Below are 23,368 nucleotides of genomic sequence, written 5' to 3' on the forward strand. Positions count from 1 at the left end.
GTCTGCATCCGCAAAAAGAACAGGAGTACTTGTGGCACCTTAGAGACTAACAAATTTATTAGAGCATAAGCTTTCGTGGGCTACAGCCCACTTCATCGGAGGCATAGAATGGAACATATAGTAAGAAGATATATATATACACACATACAGAGAAGGTGGAAGTTGCCATACAAACTGTAAGAGGCTAATTAATTAAGATGAGCTATTATCAACAGGAGAAGAAAAACTTCTGATTATCACTTCAAAAGTTTTTTTCTCCTGTTGATAATAGCTCATCTTAATTAATTAGCCTCTTACAGTTTGTATGGCAACTTCCACCTTCTCTGTATGTGTGTATATATATATCTTCTTCCTATATGTTCCATTCTATGCATCCGATGAAGTGGGCTGTAGCCCACGAAAGCTTATGCTCTAATAAATTTGTTAGTCTCTAAGGTGCTGCAAGTACTCCTGGTTTTTTTAGGTCTGTATGTAGTATAGAATTTAGTCTTCAGGTCGCTGTAAACTGCAAAGTGGACAAGACATTATGGGAATCCACTCTCTTACACTTCTTTATGAAGATGGTATTAAAAACTGTTAATTTCCAGACATGTAATTGCATTCATGTTTCTCTCCTTGGTTTATTAAATTAAGTTCTAAATTACTATAATTTTATTGATCTGCTTTTAACAACAGAGAAGGAAGGGAGAAAGGAGAAACTGGCAGCCTCTCATACAGCAAGTCAGATTATGGCTGGGATGTCTCCTCCTTTAACAAAGAAGAAGAGAAAGGAGATGGAAATGTTAGCGGAAGAAGCCCAAGAACTGCTTACCCACTTCAATCACCGCAATATTGATGCCCTTTTGAAGGTCACTCGGAACACTCTGGAGACCATACGCAAGCGCATTCATGCCTCTTCTGCGATCAACTTCTTAGGTAGCCGTAGGTTCTACTACTTTACATTTTAATTAGTATGCTGAAAAGAACAATTAGACATGGTATCCTACTACCATGCTAAACCAGGGCCAGATCTTCAAAGGAGGGTGGAATAGGTGAACAAGCAATTTTGTGGGCTGTCTTGTTACACCACAGTTGCCTGCGTTGTACATTTCCCAGGGAATTTTCCCCCATAAGATGAATCCCCAGCTACTGGTGGGTTATGTTTATTATGGAAAAACTAAATATAGGTATTTTGGGGCCAGATGTATGAAAGTAGGTGTAGCCTTGTGCATGCATAGGGTGACCAGACTTTGTAACTGAAAAGCTGGGACAATGTAACCTGTTGGGTCTTGAAGTTTGTATAGAGAGGTTTGGCGCTACAGGTATCAACTCCCGCTGCTTCTGAGCTGACAAGCTGCCACAGACAGGTCTTTTAGGATTTGTTCATATATCATGAGAGAGGACACAAATCCAATTTATTTTCTTGGCAGCCCACCTTTAAAGACATAAATAAAATTAGAGGCTTCCATCTTTCATTTAAGTTGCATCTGCAATTTTGTGCACCACAATATTTGAGTATTCAAAAATCATATCCTATTTAATGTACAAATCTGTATTTGAGTGCACAGATCAGATTACTTGCTGATAGTTTTGTTCAAATGTTCATATAGCAATCAGCTTTTGTGGTGGGGGAGGAGTGCATAAAGTAATGGCATAGAGTTTAGAGGATATTTGTATTGCTATTGACTTCAGAGTCTTCTAATGCAGCTTCAGTTATGAAATAAACAGCTGGAATAAGTGTTCCCCCTAAACAGTACTAAGTTCAATATCCACCAATATACTGTATTTAAAAAAAGCTGTAGATGGTGAAAGCAGATCACTTTAAATTGGTTTAGTTTCATATCTATGGACAAAATAAAGAATACTGTACAGGTTTTTAAAACTGTATTTATAACAATCAGTTTTGTTCTTCCTTTAGACAGTGACAGTGTTTCTAAGCAAAAACAGAGTGCTCAGCCTATTTTTCGGACTAGTATTAACCTGTCTATCCCGAATATCGTTATGATGCCAGCTTTGGATGAGGTACAGCAAACACTTAATAAAGCTGTGGAGAGTATTGTCAGTGTCATGAAGGGAGTTGGGCAGTGGAGTAAAGAGAGAATGTCTAAGGTTTGTCTTCAGTAGACTTCCTTTAAAAATATATTTAAAAATCCTGCTCTTGAAAAATTTCTGACAGAAAATAAATATGATCATTCTACTTCCTACACAGAAAAAAATGCTAGAAAGAAAAATAGCTGCTTTGCGGCGCAGTAGCGAAGACAGTGATTCTGATGATGGAATGAGAGAGACTGGCATCAAAAATGCTCAGGGTAATTAACTTTATAATATCACTGCCTCAGATTTAGACGTAAATGTTGTCTCTCCTTCTGTATGTGTTCCAGGATATGGATAACTACTTGGATATGAAGATGATATCACTCAGAATTCACTAATCGTATATCACCTTTGAGGCCAGATTTGTGGTGCATGAGCGGAAGAGGGTGCAAATACAGTGAGGGGCTGGGCACAATCCCTGTGCTTGCTATCCTGGTATATGAGGACCAGGAGGGTCTAGAGGTCATACGTGACCTCCCATGGAGATAGATGGGGACAGTCTTTTGCTACATCTGAGTTACTTGAACTGGCTTAAGGAGAGTGCTAATTGTACCCTGCTAATGGTGTTGCAGCCCTGGATTTGTGATGTTTAGCCCTCGCAGTACCTTCATAGGAATTCTGGCTGAGGAAGCCAAAATGTTTGTGGGGACTCCACTATGGTCGGATGTTTCCATGACCATTCCAATGTGCACTGTGGCTTCACAGCCACAATATAGTTTTTAGACCTGCACTTATCTTACCCCTTTAGAATGTTACTTTACACCAAAAGCAGAGTGCTCTTACATTTCATATAAGGAAATGTATTGCAGAAGTGATTGTAGTGATCACAGAGAAGCGGCTCTAATGGTTTCAGGAGAGGGTGCGATAGGGACTCTTAAAGACAAAGTTTATTTTGTGCAGCCATTTACATTCAGATACCTAAATGATTAAGAACACATTTTAAGGTGGTGTCTACTTCCTGGGTAGTGATTTATAGTAGTGTTGGAGTAAATTTGAATTTAAGCCAAATTCATCATATGTATCTATTTATCTTGGGTACTTACATAGTCCCTATTAGTGTAGCATCTGAATGCCTCAAGCCTGCTAATATATTTATCCTCACATCACCCTGGTAAGATAGGGAAGTGCTAGTACTCCTGTTTTACAGATGGTGAACTGAGGGTCAGAGTTTAAGGGACTAGCCCAGAGTTGCCACAGGAAGTCTGTGGGGGAGCAGGGACTTGAAGCCAGGTTTCCCAAGTCCTAGGCTAGCACCTCAATCACTGGACCGTCCTTGAAGTAATACTTAAGCACACATAATGCTAATTTAATGACAGGTTTCAGAGTAACAGCCGTGTTAGTCTGTATTCGCAAAAAGAAAAGGAGTACTTGTGGCACCTTAGAGACTAACCAATTTATCTGAGCGTAAGCTTTCGTGAGCTACAGCTCACTTCATCGGATGCATACTGTGGAAAGTGTAGAAGATCTTTTATACACACAAAGCATGAAAAAATACCTCCCCCCACCCCACTCTCCTGCTGGCAATAGCTTATCTAAAGTGATCACTCTCCTTACAATGTGTATGATAATCAAGGTGGGCCATTTCCAGCACAAATCCAGGGTTTAACAAGAACGTCTGGGGGGCGGGGGGGGGGGGAAGGTTAGGAAAAAACAAGGGGAAATAGGTTGCCTTGCATAATGACTTAGCCACTCCCAGTCTCTCTATTCAAGCCTAAGTTAATTGTATCCAATTTGCAAATGAATTACAATTCAACAGTTTCTCGCTAGAGTCTGGATTTGAAGTTTTTTTGTTGAAGAATTGCAACTTTCATGTCTGTAATCGCGTGACCAGAGAGATTGAAGTGTTCTCCGACCGGTTATAACATTCATAAACCAGTCAGAGAACACTTCAGACTGGTTTATGAATGTTATAACCGGTCGGAGAACACTTCAATCTCTCTGGTCACGCGATTACAGACATGAAAGTTGCAGTTCTTCAACAAAAAAACTTCAAATCCAGACTCTAGCTAGAAACTGTTGAATTGGAATTCATTTGCAAATTGGATACAATTAACTTAGGCTTGAATAGAGACTGGGAGTGGCTAAGTCATTATGCAAGGTAACCTATTTCCCCTTGTTTTTTCCTAACTCCCCCCCCCAAGACGTTCTTGTTAAACCCTGGATTTGTGCTGGAAATGGCCCACCTTGATTATCATACACATTGTAAGGAGAGTGATCACTTTAGATAAGCTATTGCCAGCAGGAGAGTGGGGTGGGGGGAGGTATTTTTTCATGCTTTGTGTGTATAAAAGATCTTCTACACTTTCCACAGTATGCATCCGATGAAGTGAGCTGTAGCTCACGAAAGCTTACGCTCAAATAAATTGGTTAGTCTCTAAGGTGCCACAAGTACTCCTTTTTTTAATGCTAATTTAGTACTTCAATTTCTTCGGCTATAGGATGGAGAGGGTGCCTTTTTGGGATCCCCTTTTCATTAATATCAATATACCTGAATGATGGCCCACCTCCCTCTTCTTGAGATGATGACTTTATCTTTCTCCAGAGCTGGTTGATGCTGCTTCCAAATGCCACATTTTTTGGCTTAGTCACTCTAAGTGATGTACATGGTATAAACTCCTGGAAAGAAAGAAAAACAGGGATTGTTTGAGTGAGACCGAACCAGAGCGCACTGCCCTACTCTGTGCTGGGGACCTTGAAGTGAAGGTTGCTATTTGGTGACAAGGATTGTCTGTTCAGTAGGTGTCTTTGGTGAAGAATGGCTTTGTATCAGCCACTCTTGGAATTAACTATACTCTTTTGATGGATTAAAATATTAAGACTTAGAGGGAATAGCTATTGAGAGACCATGTGTCTTCAACTTGGGAGTATTGTTGAACTGAAAATTATAACATTTTCTTAAATTGGTCTTTACAAATACTTCTAATGGCTCTGTCCTTTTAGATACTACCTCAGAAGTAGCAACTGCAAACTTGCCTGCTCCAGTGCAAAACAGAAACCACTACAAGAGTGTTTCTGAGAACAAGGAAATTATTAAATTGGTCTCTGTACTTAGTACTGTCCTCAGTTCTACCAAAAAGGTAAGCGAGCAGGGTTATGGTTGAATCTTACAATCTATGGCAATGTCCTTATGCCATGCAATATAGGGAACATACAACACTGAGCTAATGCATATAGGATGGTGACATGCTTTTAAAAATTGCTTAATAAGAGCAAGATAAACTCTGATGGTGGAGAGAGAACATTTGTAGTTGCAAAGTTGCATCATGTCTAGAAAGGGTGACTTTGAACAGTAAAAAAGCACACAGCTCTGAAAGGTTTATGGGAGTGCAAGCTTATTGTTTAACATAAAACTGAAAATTTATAACAAGTCCATAGGGAGTGAATTACCCCACTGGACACATCTGAAAGAGTGTAGCTAGTACATCTTAATGATCTATGACAGAATTAGGGGGTAATTTTTCACTAGTGGCCAAGACACCTGCTACAGAAATGTATTGGTGAGAAGGGTGAGGTTTGAGAAATGTATTGGTGAGAAGTATTGAGGTTGCAGGAACAAACCATCCCGATGGTAATAAATAGTAAATATGGTGGGCGAGCAGCTTGGCTTAACAGTGAAGTCCTTGCTGATCTTAAACACAAAAAAGAAGCTTACAAGAAGTGGAAGATTGGTCAAGTGACCAGGGAGGAGTATAAAAACATTGCTCAGGCATGCAGGAGCGAAATCAGGAAGACCAAATCACACTTGGAGTTGCAGCTAGCAAGGGATGTTAAGAGTAACAAGAAGGGTTTCTTCTGATATGTTAACAACAAGAAGAAGGTCAAGGAAAGTGTGGGCACCCTACTGAATGAGGAAGGCAACCTAGTGACAGAGGATGTGGAAAAAGCTAATGTACTCAATGCTTTTTTTGCCTCTGTCTTCATGAACAAGGTCAGCTCCCAGACTACTGCACTGGGCAGCACAGCATGGGGAGGAGGTGACCAGCCCTCTGTGGAGAAAGAAGTGGTTCAGGACTATTTAGAAAAGCTGGACGAGCACAAGTCCATGGGGCCGGATGCGCTGCATCAGAGGGTGCTAAAGGAGTTGGCAGATGTGATTGCAGAGCCATTGGCCACTATCTTTGAAAACTCCTGGCAATCGGGGGAGGCCCCGGATGACTGGAAAAAGGCTAATGTAGTGCCCATCTTTTAAAAAAGGAAGGAGGAGGATCTGGGGAACTACAGGCCAGTCAGCCTCACCCCAGTCCCTGGAAAAATCATGGAGCAGGTCCTCAAGGAATCAATTTTGAAGCACTTAGAGGAGAGGAAAGTGATCAGGAACAGTCAGCATGGATTCACCAAGGGCAAGTCATGTCTGACTAACCTAATTGCCTTCTATGATGAGATAACTTGCTCTGTGGATGAGGGGAAAGCAGTGGACGTGTTATTCCTTGACTTTAGCAAAGCTTTTGATATGGTCTCCCACAGTATTCCTGCCAGCAGGTTAAAGAAGTATGGGCTGGATGAATGGACTATAAAGTGGATAGAAAGCTGGCTAGATCATTGGGCTCAACGGGCAGTGATCAATGGCTCCATGTCTAGTTGGCAGCCGGTATCAAGCAGAGTGCCCCAAGGGTCAGTCCTGGGGCCAGTTTTATTCAATATCTTCATTAACGATCTGGAGGATGGCATGGATTGCACCCTCAGCAAGTTTGCAGATGACACTGAACTGGGAAGAGTGGTAGATACGCTGGAGGGTAGAGATAGGATACAGAGGGACCTAGACAAATTAGAGGATTGGGCCAAAAGAAATCTGATGAGGTTCAACAAAGACAAATGCAGAGTCCTGCATGTAGGCTGGAAGAATCCCGTGCACTGCTACAGACTAGGGATTGAGCGGCTTGGCAGCAGTTCTGCAGAAAAGGACCTAGGGGTTACAGTGGACAAGAAGGTGGATATGAGTCAACAGTGTGCCCTTGTTGCCAAGAAGGCTAACAGGATTTTGGGCTGTATAAGTAGGCGCATTGCCAGCAGATCGAGGGACGTGATCATTCCCCTCTGTTTGGCATTGGTGAGGCCTCATCTGGAATACTGTGTCCAGTTTTGGGCCCCACACTACAAGAAGGATGTGGAAAAATTGGAAAGAGTCCAGCAAAGGGCAACAAAAATGATTAGAGGGCTGGAGCACATGATTTATGAGGAGATGCTGAAGGAACTGGGATTATTTAGTCTGCAGAAGAGAAGAATGAGGTGGGATTTGGTAGCTGCTTTCAACTACCTGAAAGGGGATTCCAAAGAGGATGGATCTAGACTGTTCTCGGTGGTAGCAGATGACAGAACGAGGAGTAATGGTCTCCAGTTGCAGTGGGGGAGGTTTAGGTTGGATATTAGGAAACACTTTTTCACTAGGAGGGTGGTGAAGCACTGGAATGCGTTACCTAGGGAGGTGGTGGAATCTCCATCCTTCGAGGTTTTTACAGTCAGGCTTGATAAAGCCCTGGCTGGGATGATTTAGTTGGGGATTGATCCTGCTTTGAGCAGGGGTTGGACTAGATGACCTCCTGAGGTTCCTTCCAACCCAGATATTTTATGATTCTAAGGCAAGATCCTGAGTTCTCAAGTAAAAGTTCTGCCAAAGCTAGTGGGAGATGGGCCTCAGTAGGACTGGTGTATTAAGTCCTTAGACAAAAATGCAGCTGCTGCCTCTGCAGCTGTGGAGGGGGGCATAGATGTTCTGCAGGCTGAGGTGCAGTGGTCTGGCTGTGGGGAGATAACCCTATGGGTGTATATTTCTTGCATTCTGTGGTGTTCATGGTGTGAAAGGGGTGGGCCATCGACCCAGAGACTGTATTGTTGTAGGGGCCACGAGTGTGCCACAAGGGGGCCACGAGGGGCCACAGCCACTGGCTTCTGAAGGTGCTCTGCAGCCTGGGAATGGTGATTTACCTTGCTCCACCTTGTATCTGCTCAGAACCTGGCTCATCATTTAGGGTTGGTAGCTGCATTAAAGATTTGGCCAGAAATGTATACATTCATGAATGGAATGAAGGGCTCACATGAGACTGTGCATGTCACAGCACATCATCAATGTGCAAAAGGCCTAAATACTGTTCTGCCTAACTTAGAAGTGGACACTACTGCCGTCTGGATCAAATAGCAATATCCAGCACATGACACTGGTAGAAATCCAGGATAGTGGTTATTTCCTCATAGGTGAGTAAATATATAAACCCCAAAGTAACGTTTATTTCTCATTATTCAGAAGTTTCCAAATGGAAGTGGGTTACTGGAAAGTGCCAAAGGCAATGTAAAAAAATAGATTGCAAACTAATTAGGCACACTTTTGTCTCCAAGCTCCTCTTGGCTATGGGAAGAGAGGCTGGAATAAGCACAGCAATGGGAATGGGACAGAATTCTATTCCCTGCTCAGACACTGACTCCATGTGTGAACCTGGGTCAATTCAATTTACTACTGTGCTTCAGTTTCTCCAGTTATAAAAACTCTCCCTGGCATGCTGAGGCCCAGCTGAATTGAGTTTATGTTCAGACAGCACTGTAAATATACAGTATATAAAAGTTAAGTATTAAGGCCAGTTTGACAATTATGGGGGATATATTGGCACACTCATCCTCAGTGGGGGTTTGAGAGGAGAAGGAGATGTTAAATAAAAGATAATCCAAGCAGAAGAGAAAATGCCTCTTCTATTTGAATTCTTGCCACCAGACTGACTAAGACATTGCACCTTTTAACCTAAAGGGACAATATTATTTTCACTGATTTGTAGTTGAGGTTGCATACCAGTCACTGAGGGGAGGTTTTAGTACTAAATGATCTAACAGGTACATGGTGACTTGTTCAGCCATATTCAGTATGTTTCATTGTTGTTTTTTGTATCTGAATAGATATTGCATTCTAGGAGGATTTGCTTAACTTAAATATTTCAACACCCTCCTGTTTGGTACTGAAATGCAGCTTACCCCACCATTTACTTCAACTGAACTTGAACCAGCATCTGAAACATCTGAGAAATTACTTGTTCGCAACTGCTCACTGAGAAACTTCCTTTGACCTTGTAATTTATTCCAGGAGGTTCTTACAGCTCTGGAGAGTTTCAGATGTTATGACCACATCTGGCAAAGGAAGAAGGAGGAAACCATCAATAAGTTCATAACAGGAAACCCTTTACTCTCTGAATTTGAGTCCCAGATCCTCCATTTCAGAGACTTGGAGCTGGAGATAAACTCAGAACCTGAATACATCTGTGTGGGAGTTATGGCACTATATACTGGTACAGTGGTCAGCTCAAGCATTTTGTAGAACAAATTTCAGAGTAACAGCCGTGTTAGTCTGTATTCGCAAAAAGAAAAGGAGTACTTGTGGCACCTTAGAGATTAACCAATTTATTTGAGCATGAGCTTTCGTGAGCTACAGCTTTCTCACTCTGACCTTTATCATTAATGCATATTGCAACAATTGAGACTATTGCCTTAAAATTCACTTTTTAAATTCTCCCCATGATTATACCTCTGAGACCCATAAAAAGATTCTGTTGAGGGACAGTATCTTAAGCTTATAGCCAGGTTTCTGTGATAAGATCTACTTTTACCCTTCATGCTTAGATCTGAAGCATGAATTATCTGTGTCAAAATGTTACTACTGTTTGGAAGGAGTCACATGCATTTACTTATATTTAGAGTCAATTCATGAAATTGTTTCAAAGTTATTGTGCGGGGGAGGGGGGCGGGGGAAGCTACTTGGTATGCTCAGAACTCATTGGGGACATGGCTACAAGGGGTGGGTATAGTTGCCCTACCAGAGGGAGACACACTGTTGCAGGGGATAAAGTGGAGTGTGGGTGTGTGAAGTAATCACACTAGTCAGTATGTGGACGGAGCCAAGACTCAGCTGGCATGCCTTTCCCCTTCCTGCACGTTCCCTGCCCACCTGTGCAGCATGGGGACTAATGGCCCTGCAGAGGGAGGGAAGAGCCTCATTCTGTGACCCACAAAACAGGTAACATGCTCATGGGAATAAGAGGGCTCCCTGCATAGGGACATATGACATGTCAAAATAATAAATGTCACACTTTGCATAGGTACTAGAAGGACCTACAAGCAATATCCTATATGAAAGAGGATAATTTAAACTAATCCTATACATTGTCACTAATACATATTCATCATTGAAGCCAGAGCAGTTTCATGTCCTTGATTTAGATCTTGCTTTGAAAGGTTTTACTCCAGCATAGCAGAAATAAGCATTGGGACCTTAATTTTCCCCATTGAGATTGGAAACTTGTGCCCATTAAATCAAATGCCAAAGCTCCTACAAGTTAAATGAGTAGTTTTGGTATCATTTGTTTTTTAAAGATTTCACTTAACTCCCCCCTCCCCGAATTATTCTAAAATGATTTAAATGATAACTGTCCCGTCATGTTTTTATTTAACCTGATAGTTCAGTGAATAAAGTTGGAGTGAGGACAACTAAACTGATGAACAAGATAATACATGTGTAGTGTGAGTGCTCACAATTGTGTAAAATAGAAATTAAAGAGCCAAATTATGGCTCCTTCTGTGTGAATTCACAGCCGGGGAAGGGTCCATCCAAAGCATTCCAATACAGGAATCGGTCATCATTCAGCTGCACCCTGATTGGGGTGGCACTTGAGCTATGAACAGTATTATGTACCCCAAAAAGGGTGATGGATGGGTTCTATGCATGGTTTTTCCCCTCACCATATGCACACTTCTACCTGGAGGCTAGAACTAAGGGAGTGCACTTACAGAGGGGCTGAGCATTGGTATAGCAGCACTTGTGAAAATAGGACCCTGAAATGCTTGTAGAGGTACAGCCCTTGCCACTCTTCAGCGTGCTCGCTCCAGCATCTCTGAAGACATTACATAAACTGCCTTCTATAAGCATATTGGCTCCAACCACTGAAGCTCAGTGCCTCAAGGACCCTTGTCCAGCATCCTTATGGCACTGAGAGGCAAAAACAGGTCCTCAGCAATTAGATTGTTTTAAGATTAAATTGAAATGACCATTCTGACAAAATTTACATTGCTTTTTGCCAAATCTCTTAACTCCATAAACACGAGAATAAAACACATATGTAACAGTCATCTGAAAACAAAATCAATGTTTATATTTGAAAAAGTACTGACAATTTAACAAGAGGCTTGTGTGTATAAAGCCTGTGTTTGGGGAAATTATCTAAAATGACTTGTTGTCTGTTTTCTAGCTGACCTGAAGCTAGCACTGGCTGCAGAAACCAAGGCTTGGATGATTGAGTTGGGGCGTCACTGTAACAAGAAATACAGAAGAGAGATGGAAAACATTTTCACATTTGTGGAGGAAATCGGCAAGAAACTGAATCGACAAATTAAGGATTTGGATGACATAAGAATAGCTATGACTGCATTAAAAGAGATTAGAGAGCAACAAATCCCCATAGACTTCCAAGTGGTACCAATTGAGGTAATCAAAAGGGGATAGGTGTGTGTTTACTTCTGGTGTGTATAGAACACTGTCTTGCAGTGTAAATTTTGAAAATGTGATGAGAATATCTATCTATCTAGCTATCTTAGTGCTAATATGAGCTAATTAGTTAAATAATAAAATGAGTCTGGTCCTGAAAGTCCTTCATGTGCAGAACTCCCATTAGGGCAAATGTAAACTCAATGAGCCAAGAGGCAGGACGTAGGCATGACTTGCCATAGCAGCAGAGAGAAATGGAGAGGCTCAGGCAAGTGGAATTCTCAAATGAGAATTACTAAGGCAGTTGACAAGAAGGCTGTTGCCCTTGGGTGCTGCAGAGGCCAAAGCGTATGGAGACACAAAGGAGGTGACTGTTAGATGAATAACCAGAGATCTTTGGAGTCTGGTAGAACAAGTTCAAGCAGGCTTAAATGTAAACTGTATAGGGAGGGTATCCTGCAGATCTAAGTCAAGAAGGAAGACAGAGGTGGAGTTTTGCCTGAGGAGGTACATCTTACTGAGGACAAGTACTTGATAAAGAAAAGTGTTCCTGACTCTTGGGAGAATCACAGGTTCTCCTGATCAAGACTGAAGATTCAAAGAATATGCTGTAATTTTAAAGAAAATACCCATTTCCTATTTGAATGTTTCACCATTAAAGCATGACCTTATCCCAATGCAGTTTTGTACAGTGTGGCTTATTGATGGCTACACCTCAAATAGAAGCTTCTGGCTTAAATTCCCAATCAGCAACCAACTATTTTGTGCTTTGTTGTGCCTGCCTTTTGAATTCTTAGCTCTTTAGTTTAGCCTAGTGCATATTTTCTACTTACCAGAGCAAGTCTACTCTTTCAGCTTGGATATATAAGGGGTACATTTGCTGACGAAATGCTTGATTAGGACAACTGTTTTTCAATGTCAGTTTTCTCTAGAATAAACTTCAGCAATTTCTGAAGTGCAGTTTATAGCTGTAATTAAGGAAATAATGTGCTAATGTGCTCCAAATATGAGTTGTGGACTGAAAATATTGAGTTTCATACATGATACTTTCAGTATCCCTGGAAGCTAGAAAGCATTCATGCATTTGTTAGAGGTGCAAATAACAGACATATCTGTTGATTCACATACCAGTTTTTGGCTAGCTTTGTATCTTGGCATACTCTTCCTTAGGAAAGCTCATATCAAGATTGATTTTTAGTTCATTATTTGGTCTAAATAAAATGTTTTTCTTGGCTGTCATTAGTACAGTACAGTTCCAGTTCCTCTTTCACCCATATTTTTGTTCAGACCAAACAGTTACCCAAAGTTCTTAAAGTTCTAGAATGAAAATACATTAGACCAATTTAATTGGTTTCTGATTACTTTGCTAGTTGTTGCAATGTAGTATATCAAAACAAAGCATCCATGGTACATATGAAAATTCAGGTACTCAGAGACCACAATACTGGAATCTATAGATGTGGGAGGGGCAGAGTTGGGGGAGCAGGTAATAAAGCAGCTAATATACTTAATTGTCAATTCATACACCTAAGATCTCTGGTAAACCGTGGCTGTGATGGATTCCCACTGCTCTCAGTGGTACATGTCTGATATTAGATTTAAGCATGTATGCAAAAGAAGATCTGTTCAAGAGTGTTGCTTATTTTATTGTAAAACGTTTAGCTACTTCTCTCTTCCATGTATTACCGGTGGTAGTGCTGAACATAGTCATTATCGTGGGTCAGTTCTGAAGCATAGCTGTAATTTAATTCCTCTTGCCCGTATCACAATGGAAATGAATTTGTAGGTTACATAGGCTCTTGTCATTATAACCAGAAAATAATTTTAGAGCAACAGGTTGAAACACAAACAAACATCCATCAGATCCAGGAGTTGAATGCTGTGAAGAGGAAAAACAGTAGTTTTAATTTCTGTGTGATCATGGATTCCTGAATTTGTTGTTTATGCACAACTATAGTAGCACAGCCTTCCTGCTTCTCTAAAAGGCCCTCTGGCACTGTCTTCAGTCTCCCACATTTAAAATCTTGAGGATTTATATATGTATTTGCATAGAATGTAGCATGTTCTGCACATGGTGAATATAGATGCAACCATTGTTTTGACAGGAATCCTATGCAATGTTAAACAAGTATGAGTTGCTGGTGGCAAAGGAAGAGATGGAGAAGGTGGACACCCTGCGCTATCTCTGGGAGAAGCTTCTGGTCCGGGCAAATGAAGTGCAGAATGAGCTAGTAGCTCTGCAGCCTAACTTCAGGGGAGAACTAATTAGCACTGTGGGGATATTTACTGAAGATTGTCATCAGTACTATGCAGACTACGACAAGGTATTAATCTGTGGAGTGTTTCAAAAGAAAGAAACTTAAAAAAAAAAAGCATGCAAGTTCTCTGTGTGACCCTTGTAAACCATGTGGTTTTCAACTTCATTGCAAAGGGGGCTGTGATCATGAAGCATGAGAGTCAGTTAACTTTTTTTCTGGAGCACGTGGTAGGGGTTGTGATTTTTCAGCAAGGGGAGCTGGGGTCAAATGGGGATGATAGTTCAATGTTACGGAGGCTTGCTCAATACAAGCCGATTGAATAGTGCTTATACTCCAGTGAGTGGGAGGTCTGTCTGGCATGTAGGAGGGAGGAAGCTCCTTGCACCCTCCCTGTTGCAAAGAAGACAGAGTCAGTCTCCAGTAAACCAGCTCACTAGCATCTGTTCTCTCACCAGTAGAAGGGGATAGTGATGGGTACTTCTTAAAGGTCCTTCCCAACTCATTAAGTATGAAAAGTACTTGAATCCCCTTCTGTCACCCTTAGTTGTGCCAAACACCTTTCCCTATGAATGGACATGCTGATCTCTCTGGTACTACTAGATGTGAGTCAGGGTGGCAAAACTCAGTCGTAAAAATTATTAATGAAGTTAACACTTGAACAGACAGTGAAATCATATGTGCCAAATGCTTTATTTTTAACATTGGTGAACAGCATCTTTAACTTTCTTCTTCCAGAATGGACCAATGGCGGTTGGTCTTGAGCCTCAGGAAGCCAGTGACAGGCTTATCATGTTCCAGGTATTCATTCCCAATTAAAAGACTTAATTAAAATGTCATGTAAGTAGCAAAAACATTTCAGTCAGTCAGAATTTAGCAGAATACTTAAATAAATTCCACAAGGCTATATAGTCCACTTAATTTGGCTACTGGGACTGAAGTTTGTTGAAATTTTTTCAACATTAGCTAGCAAAGAATAATAAAAAATTGAATAGCAAAAATGGGTAACATGCATCTTACATACAGAATTTGTATAATAAAACATAATTACTAAGTGCAGGTGTCCTGACTGGAGTCTAATTGTGCTGAGCATACACTTTGATATATCTGCATCTTTGGTCTCACTTTTTAATGCTCACTCCACATCACCAGGCTTTTGCCAAATCTTCCCACTTCTTTATATTATGCAACCCTCCCGCAAACATATATACTCTTCGCTACCCTTCTGATAAAATGCTTCCACATGCCTTGGCTAGTTTCCACTCTCATTATAGCAGTTTTCTCTATTTGGCCCCGCTTCCCATGTTGCTCCCTCAAGTACAGCCAGAGTTCACATGCAAAATGTGGTCTGAGTTGCTAGGAAGGAAAACCTGACTTCCCTATTCAAATCCCTCACTTGAGGATTTGCACTTCAGACCTGAATCCTAGCTTTCAAGGCCTGCAAACCTCACCTATGCCTTCATTTCTTCTCTTCCATATCATAACCAACCTTTCTCACTCTGTGCCACCAAAGATAACAATCTGACTAGTTTCTTCAACCCACCCCACTATTCCAGAAACAACCTTCTATCCTACCATGTAGGCTACCACTCGCTTCTTCCATGAGGACTTCCAACACAGGCTCTAGTAAGTGTCCCATTTTTATTTAAACATAACTTTCTAACCATCCTTTGCATCACCTTGTGTCGCTTGTCTGCCTTTAGATGATAGATACCTGTGAGCAGGGGCTATGTTTTCTCTTGTAGAGCTCTGAGCATAATACTAGCATTTGCATCTATATATTTTTATTAGAACCGATTTGACAGCCTCTATCGAAAATACATGACCTACACTGGTGGGGAAGAGCTTTTTGGTTTGCCTGTTACCCAGTATCCTCAGCTACTTGAGATAAAGAAGCAGCTGACCCTGCTACAGAAACTTTACAGCCTGTACAACAATGTTATTGACACAGTCAATGGCTACTACGATATCCTCTGGTCAGAAGTTAACATTGTGAAAATAAATAATGAACTTTTGGAGTTTCAGAACAGGTGAGAAAGTGTTGAAGTGTGTACAGATGGTTAAGCTGGGTGTTTTTACTTGTTGAATAATGGTAGGGATTGCCTTTTACTCATTATACTTAGATAAGCATGTTCTTGCTCTTTAAAATGTAGTTGAAATCTTCCACTCTTCTCTTTTTACTGTCTTCACCAAAGAGGGAGTAGTTTACCAATTGAGAGTTAAAGGATTCTTGTTCCTTGGGAGTTTTTTCCAAGTAACAAATAATTTCCCTGTGTCTAGAGGGCAAATTTGGAATTGATCATTACTTTTCTCTAGTTGAAAGATGGTTACATTTTTCTGAAATACAAATGGAATAATTTAACTTAACTTTCCACTGCAGAGGACCCCTTCAGTAACCTATGGGGTTGCTGCTGTGTAACCCAATACTTTTCCTATCTAACAGGGGCTGATATACATGTACAGAATTGAAGCTCTTGTCAAACAGGGAATTGAGTGAGTTCAAGACTCAAACCTGAGTATCCTGCACATCCAGGCAGAATACTGCCACTAAGTACCCCATAATCAATAGTATTGGTCAAAAGTTTGGGGAAGGAGAATGTTTGAGAAAATTTAAACTCTTTACCATTTCTGAAATTTGGCAAATGTTGATTGAAAAATAAAAATAACTTAAAAGGAATTCCAGAGTTGTATGTGGTGAAGAAATATTACTGGGATAATAGTTGTTATAATGTAGTAAAGTGGCTCATAGATGGAGTAAGAGACCGTGAAAATGCTCATTGTAAGGGTAGTACGATTGTTCAGCTGAACTCCTTAGAACAGGTGTGTAGTCTTCCCTGATCTGCAGCCAATGAAATAGGCTGATGGGGAAAAATATCGGTTCTCCTAAAGCACATGTACAATTACTAAATTCAGGGAACTTAAACTAAACTCTACTTTAACTTCAGAACTGTGTTGTGCCATTGCTGTTGCTTTGTTCCCTTAGCTAATTCAGTAACATAAAGGAACATTTGAAATGCTTCAAAAAAGTTAACATTGTATACATGCAGGTGTCGCAAACTTCCTCGCGCTTTAAAGGAATGGCAGGCATTTTTGGATCTAAAGAAGACAGTCGATGATTTCAATGAGTGCTGCCCTTTGCTTGAGCTTATGTCAAATAAGGCCATGATGGCTCGGCACTGGAAGAGGATTACAGATCTCACTGAACACGGCTTTGAGGTGGAAAGCGAGACCTTCAAATTGAGGAATATCATGGAAGCACCTCTGCTGAAATATAAAGAGGAAATAGAGGTATTAGTTAGAATGGCACAGAAATGAGCAGTTAACGCTTTTCAAGGCATTGTAATATCCTTAGTGTGACCTTTTTCATAGTAGTTAAATAGAAGGAATCCATACATCCTTCAAAAAGAAAAGGAGTACTTGTGGCACTTGTGGTACTTCAGTAACTCTCACATACTCAAAACCACACTAAGGTATCCTTTCCAAATACTCAGCCCATTCCTGAGGTTTCCCTTGAATTTCTTTTATGAAGTAACAAAGCCTTAACATAGCCTGTGCTTCAAAACAGACATCAATCCTGCAAAGACTTAAAGATTGTAGTGGGACCCAGCACAGGAGTTAAAATTTGTACAGGTGACTTGCTTTGCATTAATGAGGCTTTGAAAGATCATTACTGAGCTGGCCATCCTGTCCCTACCACTAGTAGGGTGGTGGTGAAAGATGATCTTGAGAAACTGTAGATAGGTAGATATCTTTTGTATAGCCACTCAGCCTTTTGTATCCTTAAACTGGAGTTAAACAGCTGGTCTGGCTGCCAGGAATGAGCAGAGTAGCTCTCTACCTTCTCATGTAACTCATCTGTAGAAGGATTGCAGTATCAAAGTTCCTGCCTCTTTCAGGTGTGTTAATTTTAAGATGAATATGAATAAAGAGGTTTCCATTATTTTTGCACGTGAAAAGTATATCAGTAGTCTTTACACTTACTGATTTATGTTAACCGTCTAGCCTAGCGAATGCTATGGAGAGAGAGGATAGTAGAATAGGGATGCTTGAGGCCGAGCTGAAAGAGCTTCTCTTATTAACTGGCTATTTATTTACTAGGATATTTGCATCAGCGCAGTGAAGGAGAGAGACATTGAGCAGAAGCTGAAACAGGTGATTGCTGAGTGGGACAACAAAACTTTCACCTTCGCCAACTTTAAAACTCGTGGTGAGCTGCTCTTGAGAGGAGACAGCACTTCAGAAACGATTGCTAGCATGGAGGATAGCTTGATGGTTCTGGGCTCTCTCTTGAGCAACAGGTAACAGAGAGGGGATTTATTATTAGCAAAAGACTTTGGCTTGTTAGATAAAGTTGCCCCTTCCAACATAAAAGGAAAAATAAGAAAATAAATACAGAAATACCACTAGTATATTAGTGCTAAACATGAAGGCCCCATCCTGAAAGCTGCCCTACGCAGGTGGTCAGCTTTGCCCTTGCAGAGTCATATTGATCTCTGCGGGGCTCCATGTAGGTATAAACACACACCCATGGTACAGGATCAGAATCTAAAGGATTAACAATTCTTTTAATCTGTGCATGACCCCCTGACTTCCTGGGAACCTAATTGCATGGACTGAGGACCATATATGGTTCCAAGAACTTCTCATGTATAAACATCTGTACAGTTTACAGGTCACAACTAATCCATGTTAAGTTGCAGGTGTGCTTAGAGTATAAAATGCTATCTCAATGATGTGTGTTAATTTTAAAATTTGAAAGGATAGGGTTCATTGTAGATCTTTGTATAAAGAGAATTGGCTGTTTTCTTTGGATGGAAAACTTGTTTTCTTGTAAATCAGTCTGGATTTCTATATTTTATGACAACTCAACAATATAATGCGAAAAATGATGTAAGAGTCAGGGGAATCTTGGATGACTGGTTGCTAAGGACCTATCAATTAAGTGAGATTGTGGCTAGATGTTGGTGGCAATCTTGGGGTTTCTGACACTTTTTAATCTGTAATGTAATTAGAGATCACACTAATTGCAGATCACTTCCTTATACCACAGATAGTTGTAATAACTTTCATTATGTAAGCTGCTATAGGTAAAAAAAAAAAAAGTAAAATCATTGTTGACCCTTCAGTGTCCCTAGAGTAGTTCACATTGCCTATATTTATGTATTCAGGGTTCTTGAAAGATTCTGGATCCAGTCCTGCTTTCCTTACTCACTTTAACATTCCCATTTTGGAGTCCAGGGATGAGCAGGAATTGACCCTGGGGAAAAAATGGTGTATAGAAGACCTTAAGTCAGTGTCGCATATTATCATATGGGTAGTGGTGGTAGTGAGTGCTGTCCAATTTACACAAGGCATTCATTTTCCTCACTTAGAATGTCATGTGCTTGATAAGGCCAAAACATGCTTTAAAAATCATAGTTTTCTTTTCTAATTGCAGTAACTTTATGCATTTTTTTTCAGGTACAACACCCCATTCAAGGCGCAGATCCAAAAATGGGTACACTACCTTTCCAACACAACAGACATAATTGAGAACTGGATGACAGTGCAGAATTTGTGGATTTATTTGGAGGCTGTTTTTGTGGGCGGAGACATTGCGAAGCAGCTTCCAAAGGTTTTTGAATAGCTACTTTCTTTTAAATCTACTTTCTAAACACACAACTGAATTAGTTTAAAAATGACTCAGGCATTTTCTATAACTGTAGGTTTCAGCATTCCTGCTTTGTCATCTTCCTACCCTCAGGCCTTTTAAAAATGTGAGCAGAAGGGTAGGGTTTGTGGAGAGAACAGTGTGTAAAGCTGAAATCCATTTTTAAAAAGTACTAGATAGGGGTTTTGAACTATGTTGTGATAATCTTTACTCAGGATCTTAAAATGATTGATATTTGTACTGGTTTTGTTGAAATAAAGGCATACACAAAACCGAATATTAACTTCTTTGAGAAACAAATTTTGGGCCTCACATCTGGTACAAGTATCAGAGGGGTAGTCGTGTTAGTCTGGATCTGTAAAAGTGGCAAAGAGTCCTGTGGCACCTTATAGACTAATAGACGTATTGGAGCATAAGCTTTCGTGGGTGAATACCCACTTTGTCAGATGCCACAGGACTCTTTGCCACATCTGGTACAGTTTACATTGACATGAATTGGGCCCTTGATTACTAGCTTCCTCTCATCATAGATGTCTGCCATATTGTCCTTATTGTGGACAACTAGTAAAGTGATAGTTTATATGTATTAATATTGAAAAGAGTGCATGATTATCTGTCTATTGAAAGTAATATTTTTATTTACTTTTTTGATTCATCTTAAGTGTTACTACAATCAAAATTCACTTTTTGTTTGTACAACTTGTACCACATGTTGCATATTCAAGTTAATTCCAAGTGCAAATCCAATAATTAGGAGCACAGACAATTGCACTTGAACAAACAATTTCATTGTCCTGATACAAAACAAATGTAACTTTAGCAGTTGCTTCATAAACTTCAGCGCAGTAGTTAAAGCAGCCATTGATGAAGTCATATAAAAATAGCAAATGATCAAAGTGTGTGTATGTATATGTGTGTATATATATATATATATATATATATATATAAAAATATATAATGTGTTGTATATCCTTTATCATTTAAAAACAGTATATTCTTAATGTGAAATCAGACTGGATAAAGAATCCATATACCGTCTAAGCTTCTCACTGTTAATTTGTGAGTGAAACTTATCTGAGATGTATTTGCCTGTGGAATAGTCTAAGTCCCATTGTTGGGTTCATACTAAAACTAGACTGAGTATACATGGAGTGTACAATCGAGAACATTACTGTACTGGTGGGGTGGTAAACTAAATTAGATGACCCAGTAGGTTTTTTCATGTCTAGACTGTTATTTAGTCACTAATATTTGTTACAGGTGTCCACTCATCTTTCAAACTAAGAAAGGCATACAGTTCTGGTGGGAGTCTTAACATTTCTCCTAGTTTCTTTAATGTTAAAATTAACATTATTTTTTGGAAAGTAATATAAATCTGGGGTACTCTATTTAAACATGGTTTCAGAGTAGCAGCCATGTTAGTCTGTATTTGCAAAAAGAAAAGGAGTACTTGTGGCTCCTTTTCTTTTTATTTAAACATGATGGATCTTAATGCTGGCAACTGAGCAGTCCTGCTTCCTACCTTGAGGAAGGGTGAGGAGGGAAGGGAAACGGGTTCAGTGCCAGACTTGGAAACGAAATGTAAAAGCTTTGACAGAGAATACCTAACTTGTATTACACCTAGCAAAGTTGACATTCTGTGGGGATAGTTGACAAAATCTGAGTGGTCTGAACATTAGTTTTAGCAGCATTCATGAATTCAGAATTATTCTATCTGAATTGAGGATTTCAGTTATGTAGATGACCTGCTTTCCCCTCCTTTCCCCATAGGAAGCCAAGCGTTTCTCTAATATAGATAAATCATGGGTGAAGATCATGACGCGAGCCCATGAGATGCCAAATGTGGTCCAGTGCTGTGTTGGAGATGAAACCATGGGGCAGCTTCTGCCACACTTGTTAGAACAGCTTGAAATTTGTCAGAAGTCACTTACAGGGTAAGACTGTTAATAGGGTACAATTCCAAGAAAATGGTGATAAATAGCACAACCACGGGACTAGACAAGAGAATAATTCTTTCAGTGCTTTTCTCTTGCATTGGGCCCAGGGGTGCAGGCTTATTTTCTGTGCATCCATGTAAGGTGAGGGTGCAGGTTAGTCCATAACTTAATTTTGAAGTAAAGGAAGCCTGACATGGAGTTCATTAGCAACACTTTCAACAAATGCATCCAACTTCAGCAAGATAGAACTGCACTCTTAAATTTTAATTACTATTCTGATTGATCTGTAACCTCCACTGGCTTTGTGCAATGAGATAATCTGTAATTCCAAATGGTAGCATCAAAGCAAAATCTTAACCCATCGGGGCACAGTGGTTCTGAACTGCTATTATTACCACTAATGAAAACTGCATTAATGTGTTGTGTTGGGAAAATTTGGTCTCCCATCACCAAAGGGATAAGATGAAGCTCACCTTATGAAGGCAGTGCTGAATAAATTACCACCATGAGGCTTGTTTCTTTTAAACTCAGGTACCTTGAGAAAAAACGACTTTCCTTTCCTCGGTTCTTCTTTGTGTCGGACCCTGCTCTCTTGGAGATACTTGGCCAGGCATCAGACTCTCACACTATACAGGCTCACCTGCTGAATGTCTTTGACAACATTAAAACTGTCAGGTTCCATGAAAAGGTGGGCACTGCTCTAATCTTGCCACACTAGTCTTGCAGATTGGCAAGCAATGCACAGAGTTTCTTAAATGAAAAGTTATACAGGTAAATGGGCCATCCGCCAGATCCACAAGGGATCTTGAGTTCCCTAGTGCTAATTAGACTTTTTCCTCAGGGGTCTTGGGTTCCGAATCTTCACTCACATGACAAATTAATTGTGTGTAGAGTGAGGATGATAGTTCAGAAATTTGCACCTATATTTTGGCTTAGGAACATGACATCATGTTAGCAGTTTTAAACACTGACACTTTCTGTTGCCACAAGTATGTGCCCTGTGTGTATATATCATTTTTTTGGTTAGAAATAATTTTCTCCCTGTCTAGGTTATCCCCACCCAGAGTATCACTTGCAAAACTTAAAACCAGTCACTTTCCAGTTGACCTTTGAAGCCCAGGTGTTTGAGTTAGAAAACAGGCAAAACAAGAATGGCTGTCTGGTATTTTTTATGAAGACAGACCTGTAAAGGCCAAGTGTTTAATATCTGTGACAGTTGGCTACTGGGATTTTAGGTTATTTCCCATCTCCTCCCTATTCCAAACAAAGCACACTTTTCCACTCAAGCTAAATAGTATCACCAGTTCACTAGTAACATTCTAGGGAGGTTTTTACTGGTATTGGCATGTTCCTAGAGCAGTCCTGGTGGTTATGGGAATCCTGGGACTGCAAATATGTCCACCTGTAGGGGTATACAATGTAAGAAGTCTTTTTACATTCTGATTTCACCCTTAAAAAATCTACTGGGGGTAGGGGAGCAGTGAGAAACTGAGCCTTTAGGTTTTTGGTGGGGAGACTTACAAAAATGACTACAGATTTCATAAGCACAAGTCCTGTTGCTTTGTGTACTGAAGACCTTCAGGAGCTTTAAAAAAACCCTTTTGTAGATTAAATATAATCTTGAGGTTAAGGCACTGAATTAATACGCAGATGCTGATTTGGCTTCTGACACTGCAAGTAACTGTCTATGTGACTTTGGACAAGTTCCTTAATCACTCCGTTCCTCAGCATCCCACTCTTGGTCTGTTTTTCAGTTTAAGACTTCAAGCATAGTGAGTGCCTCTGTATAGTGCCTAGATCATTTGGCGTCTCTAGGCACTAACATGAAAATAGAAGTAAAATTTAACAAGTGAGATAATCTTACAGCCTGTTATTCATTTGAAAGTTTACTTCAGTTATTGCTAAAACACTGTTAGAGGAAACCCTGATTCTGAATAAGCCTTACCAGGATCAGTAGTGATTAATTTGTTACTGTAGCTAATTTCTTTTGGCAGGTACA

At 40.2% G+C, this 23,368-nt stretch overlaps 1 protein-coding gene across 5 annotated transcripts in view; it reads left to right on the forward strand.

Annotated features, from left to right (window-relative positions):
• The window catches only part of DNAH5 (dynein axonemal heavy chain 5), a 315,032-nt gene that overhangs the window by 144,528 nt on the left and 147,136 nt on the right, over positions 1-23,368 (forward strand). For all 5 annotated transcript variants that reach the window (XM_048839609.2, XM_075125448.1, XM_075125450.1 and 2 more), the window contains 14 exons: positions 676-915; positions 1,898-2,088; positions 2,189-2,288; positions 5,014-5,150; positions 9,137-9,338; positions 11,292-11,527; positions 13,633-13,851; positions 14,521-14,583; positions 15,574-15,812; positions 16,830-17,070; positions 17,881-18,080; positions 19,243-19,396; positions 21,203-21,366; positions 21,901-22,057. In XM_048839609.2, the coding sequence (XP_048695566.2) occupies positions 676-915; positions 1,898-2,088; positions 2,189-2,288; positions 5,014-5,150; positions 9,137-9,338; positions 11,292-11,527; positions 13,633-13,851; positions 14,521-14,583; positions 15,574-15,812; positions 16,830-17,070; positions 17,881-18,080; positions 19,243-19,396; positions 21,203-21,366; positions 21,901-22,057 (2,543 nt within the window). The remainder of the gene's footprint in view (positions 1-675; positions 916-1,897; positions 2,089-2,188; positions 2,289-5,013; positions 5,151-9,136; positions 9,339-11,291; positions 11,528-13,632; positions 13,852-14,520; positions 14,584-15,573; positions 15,813-16,829; positions 17,071-17,880; positions 18,081-19,242; positions 19,397-21,202; positions 21,367-21,900; positions 22,058-23,368) is intronic.

Source organism: Caretta caretta, chromosome 2 (genome assembly GCF_965140235.1).
Source record: "Caretta caretta isolate rCarCar2 chromosome 2, rCarCar1.hap1, whole genome shotgun sequence".
In the NCBI taxonomy this organism is placed as follows: domain Eukaryota; kingdom Metazoa; phylum Chordata; order Testudines; family Cheloniidae; genus Caretta; species Caretta caretta.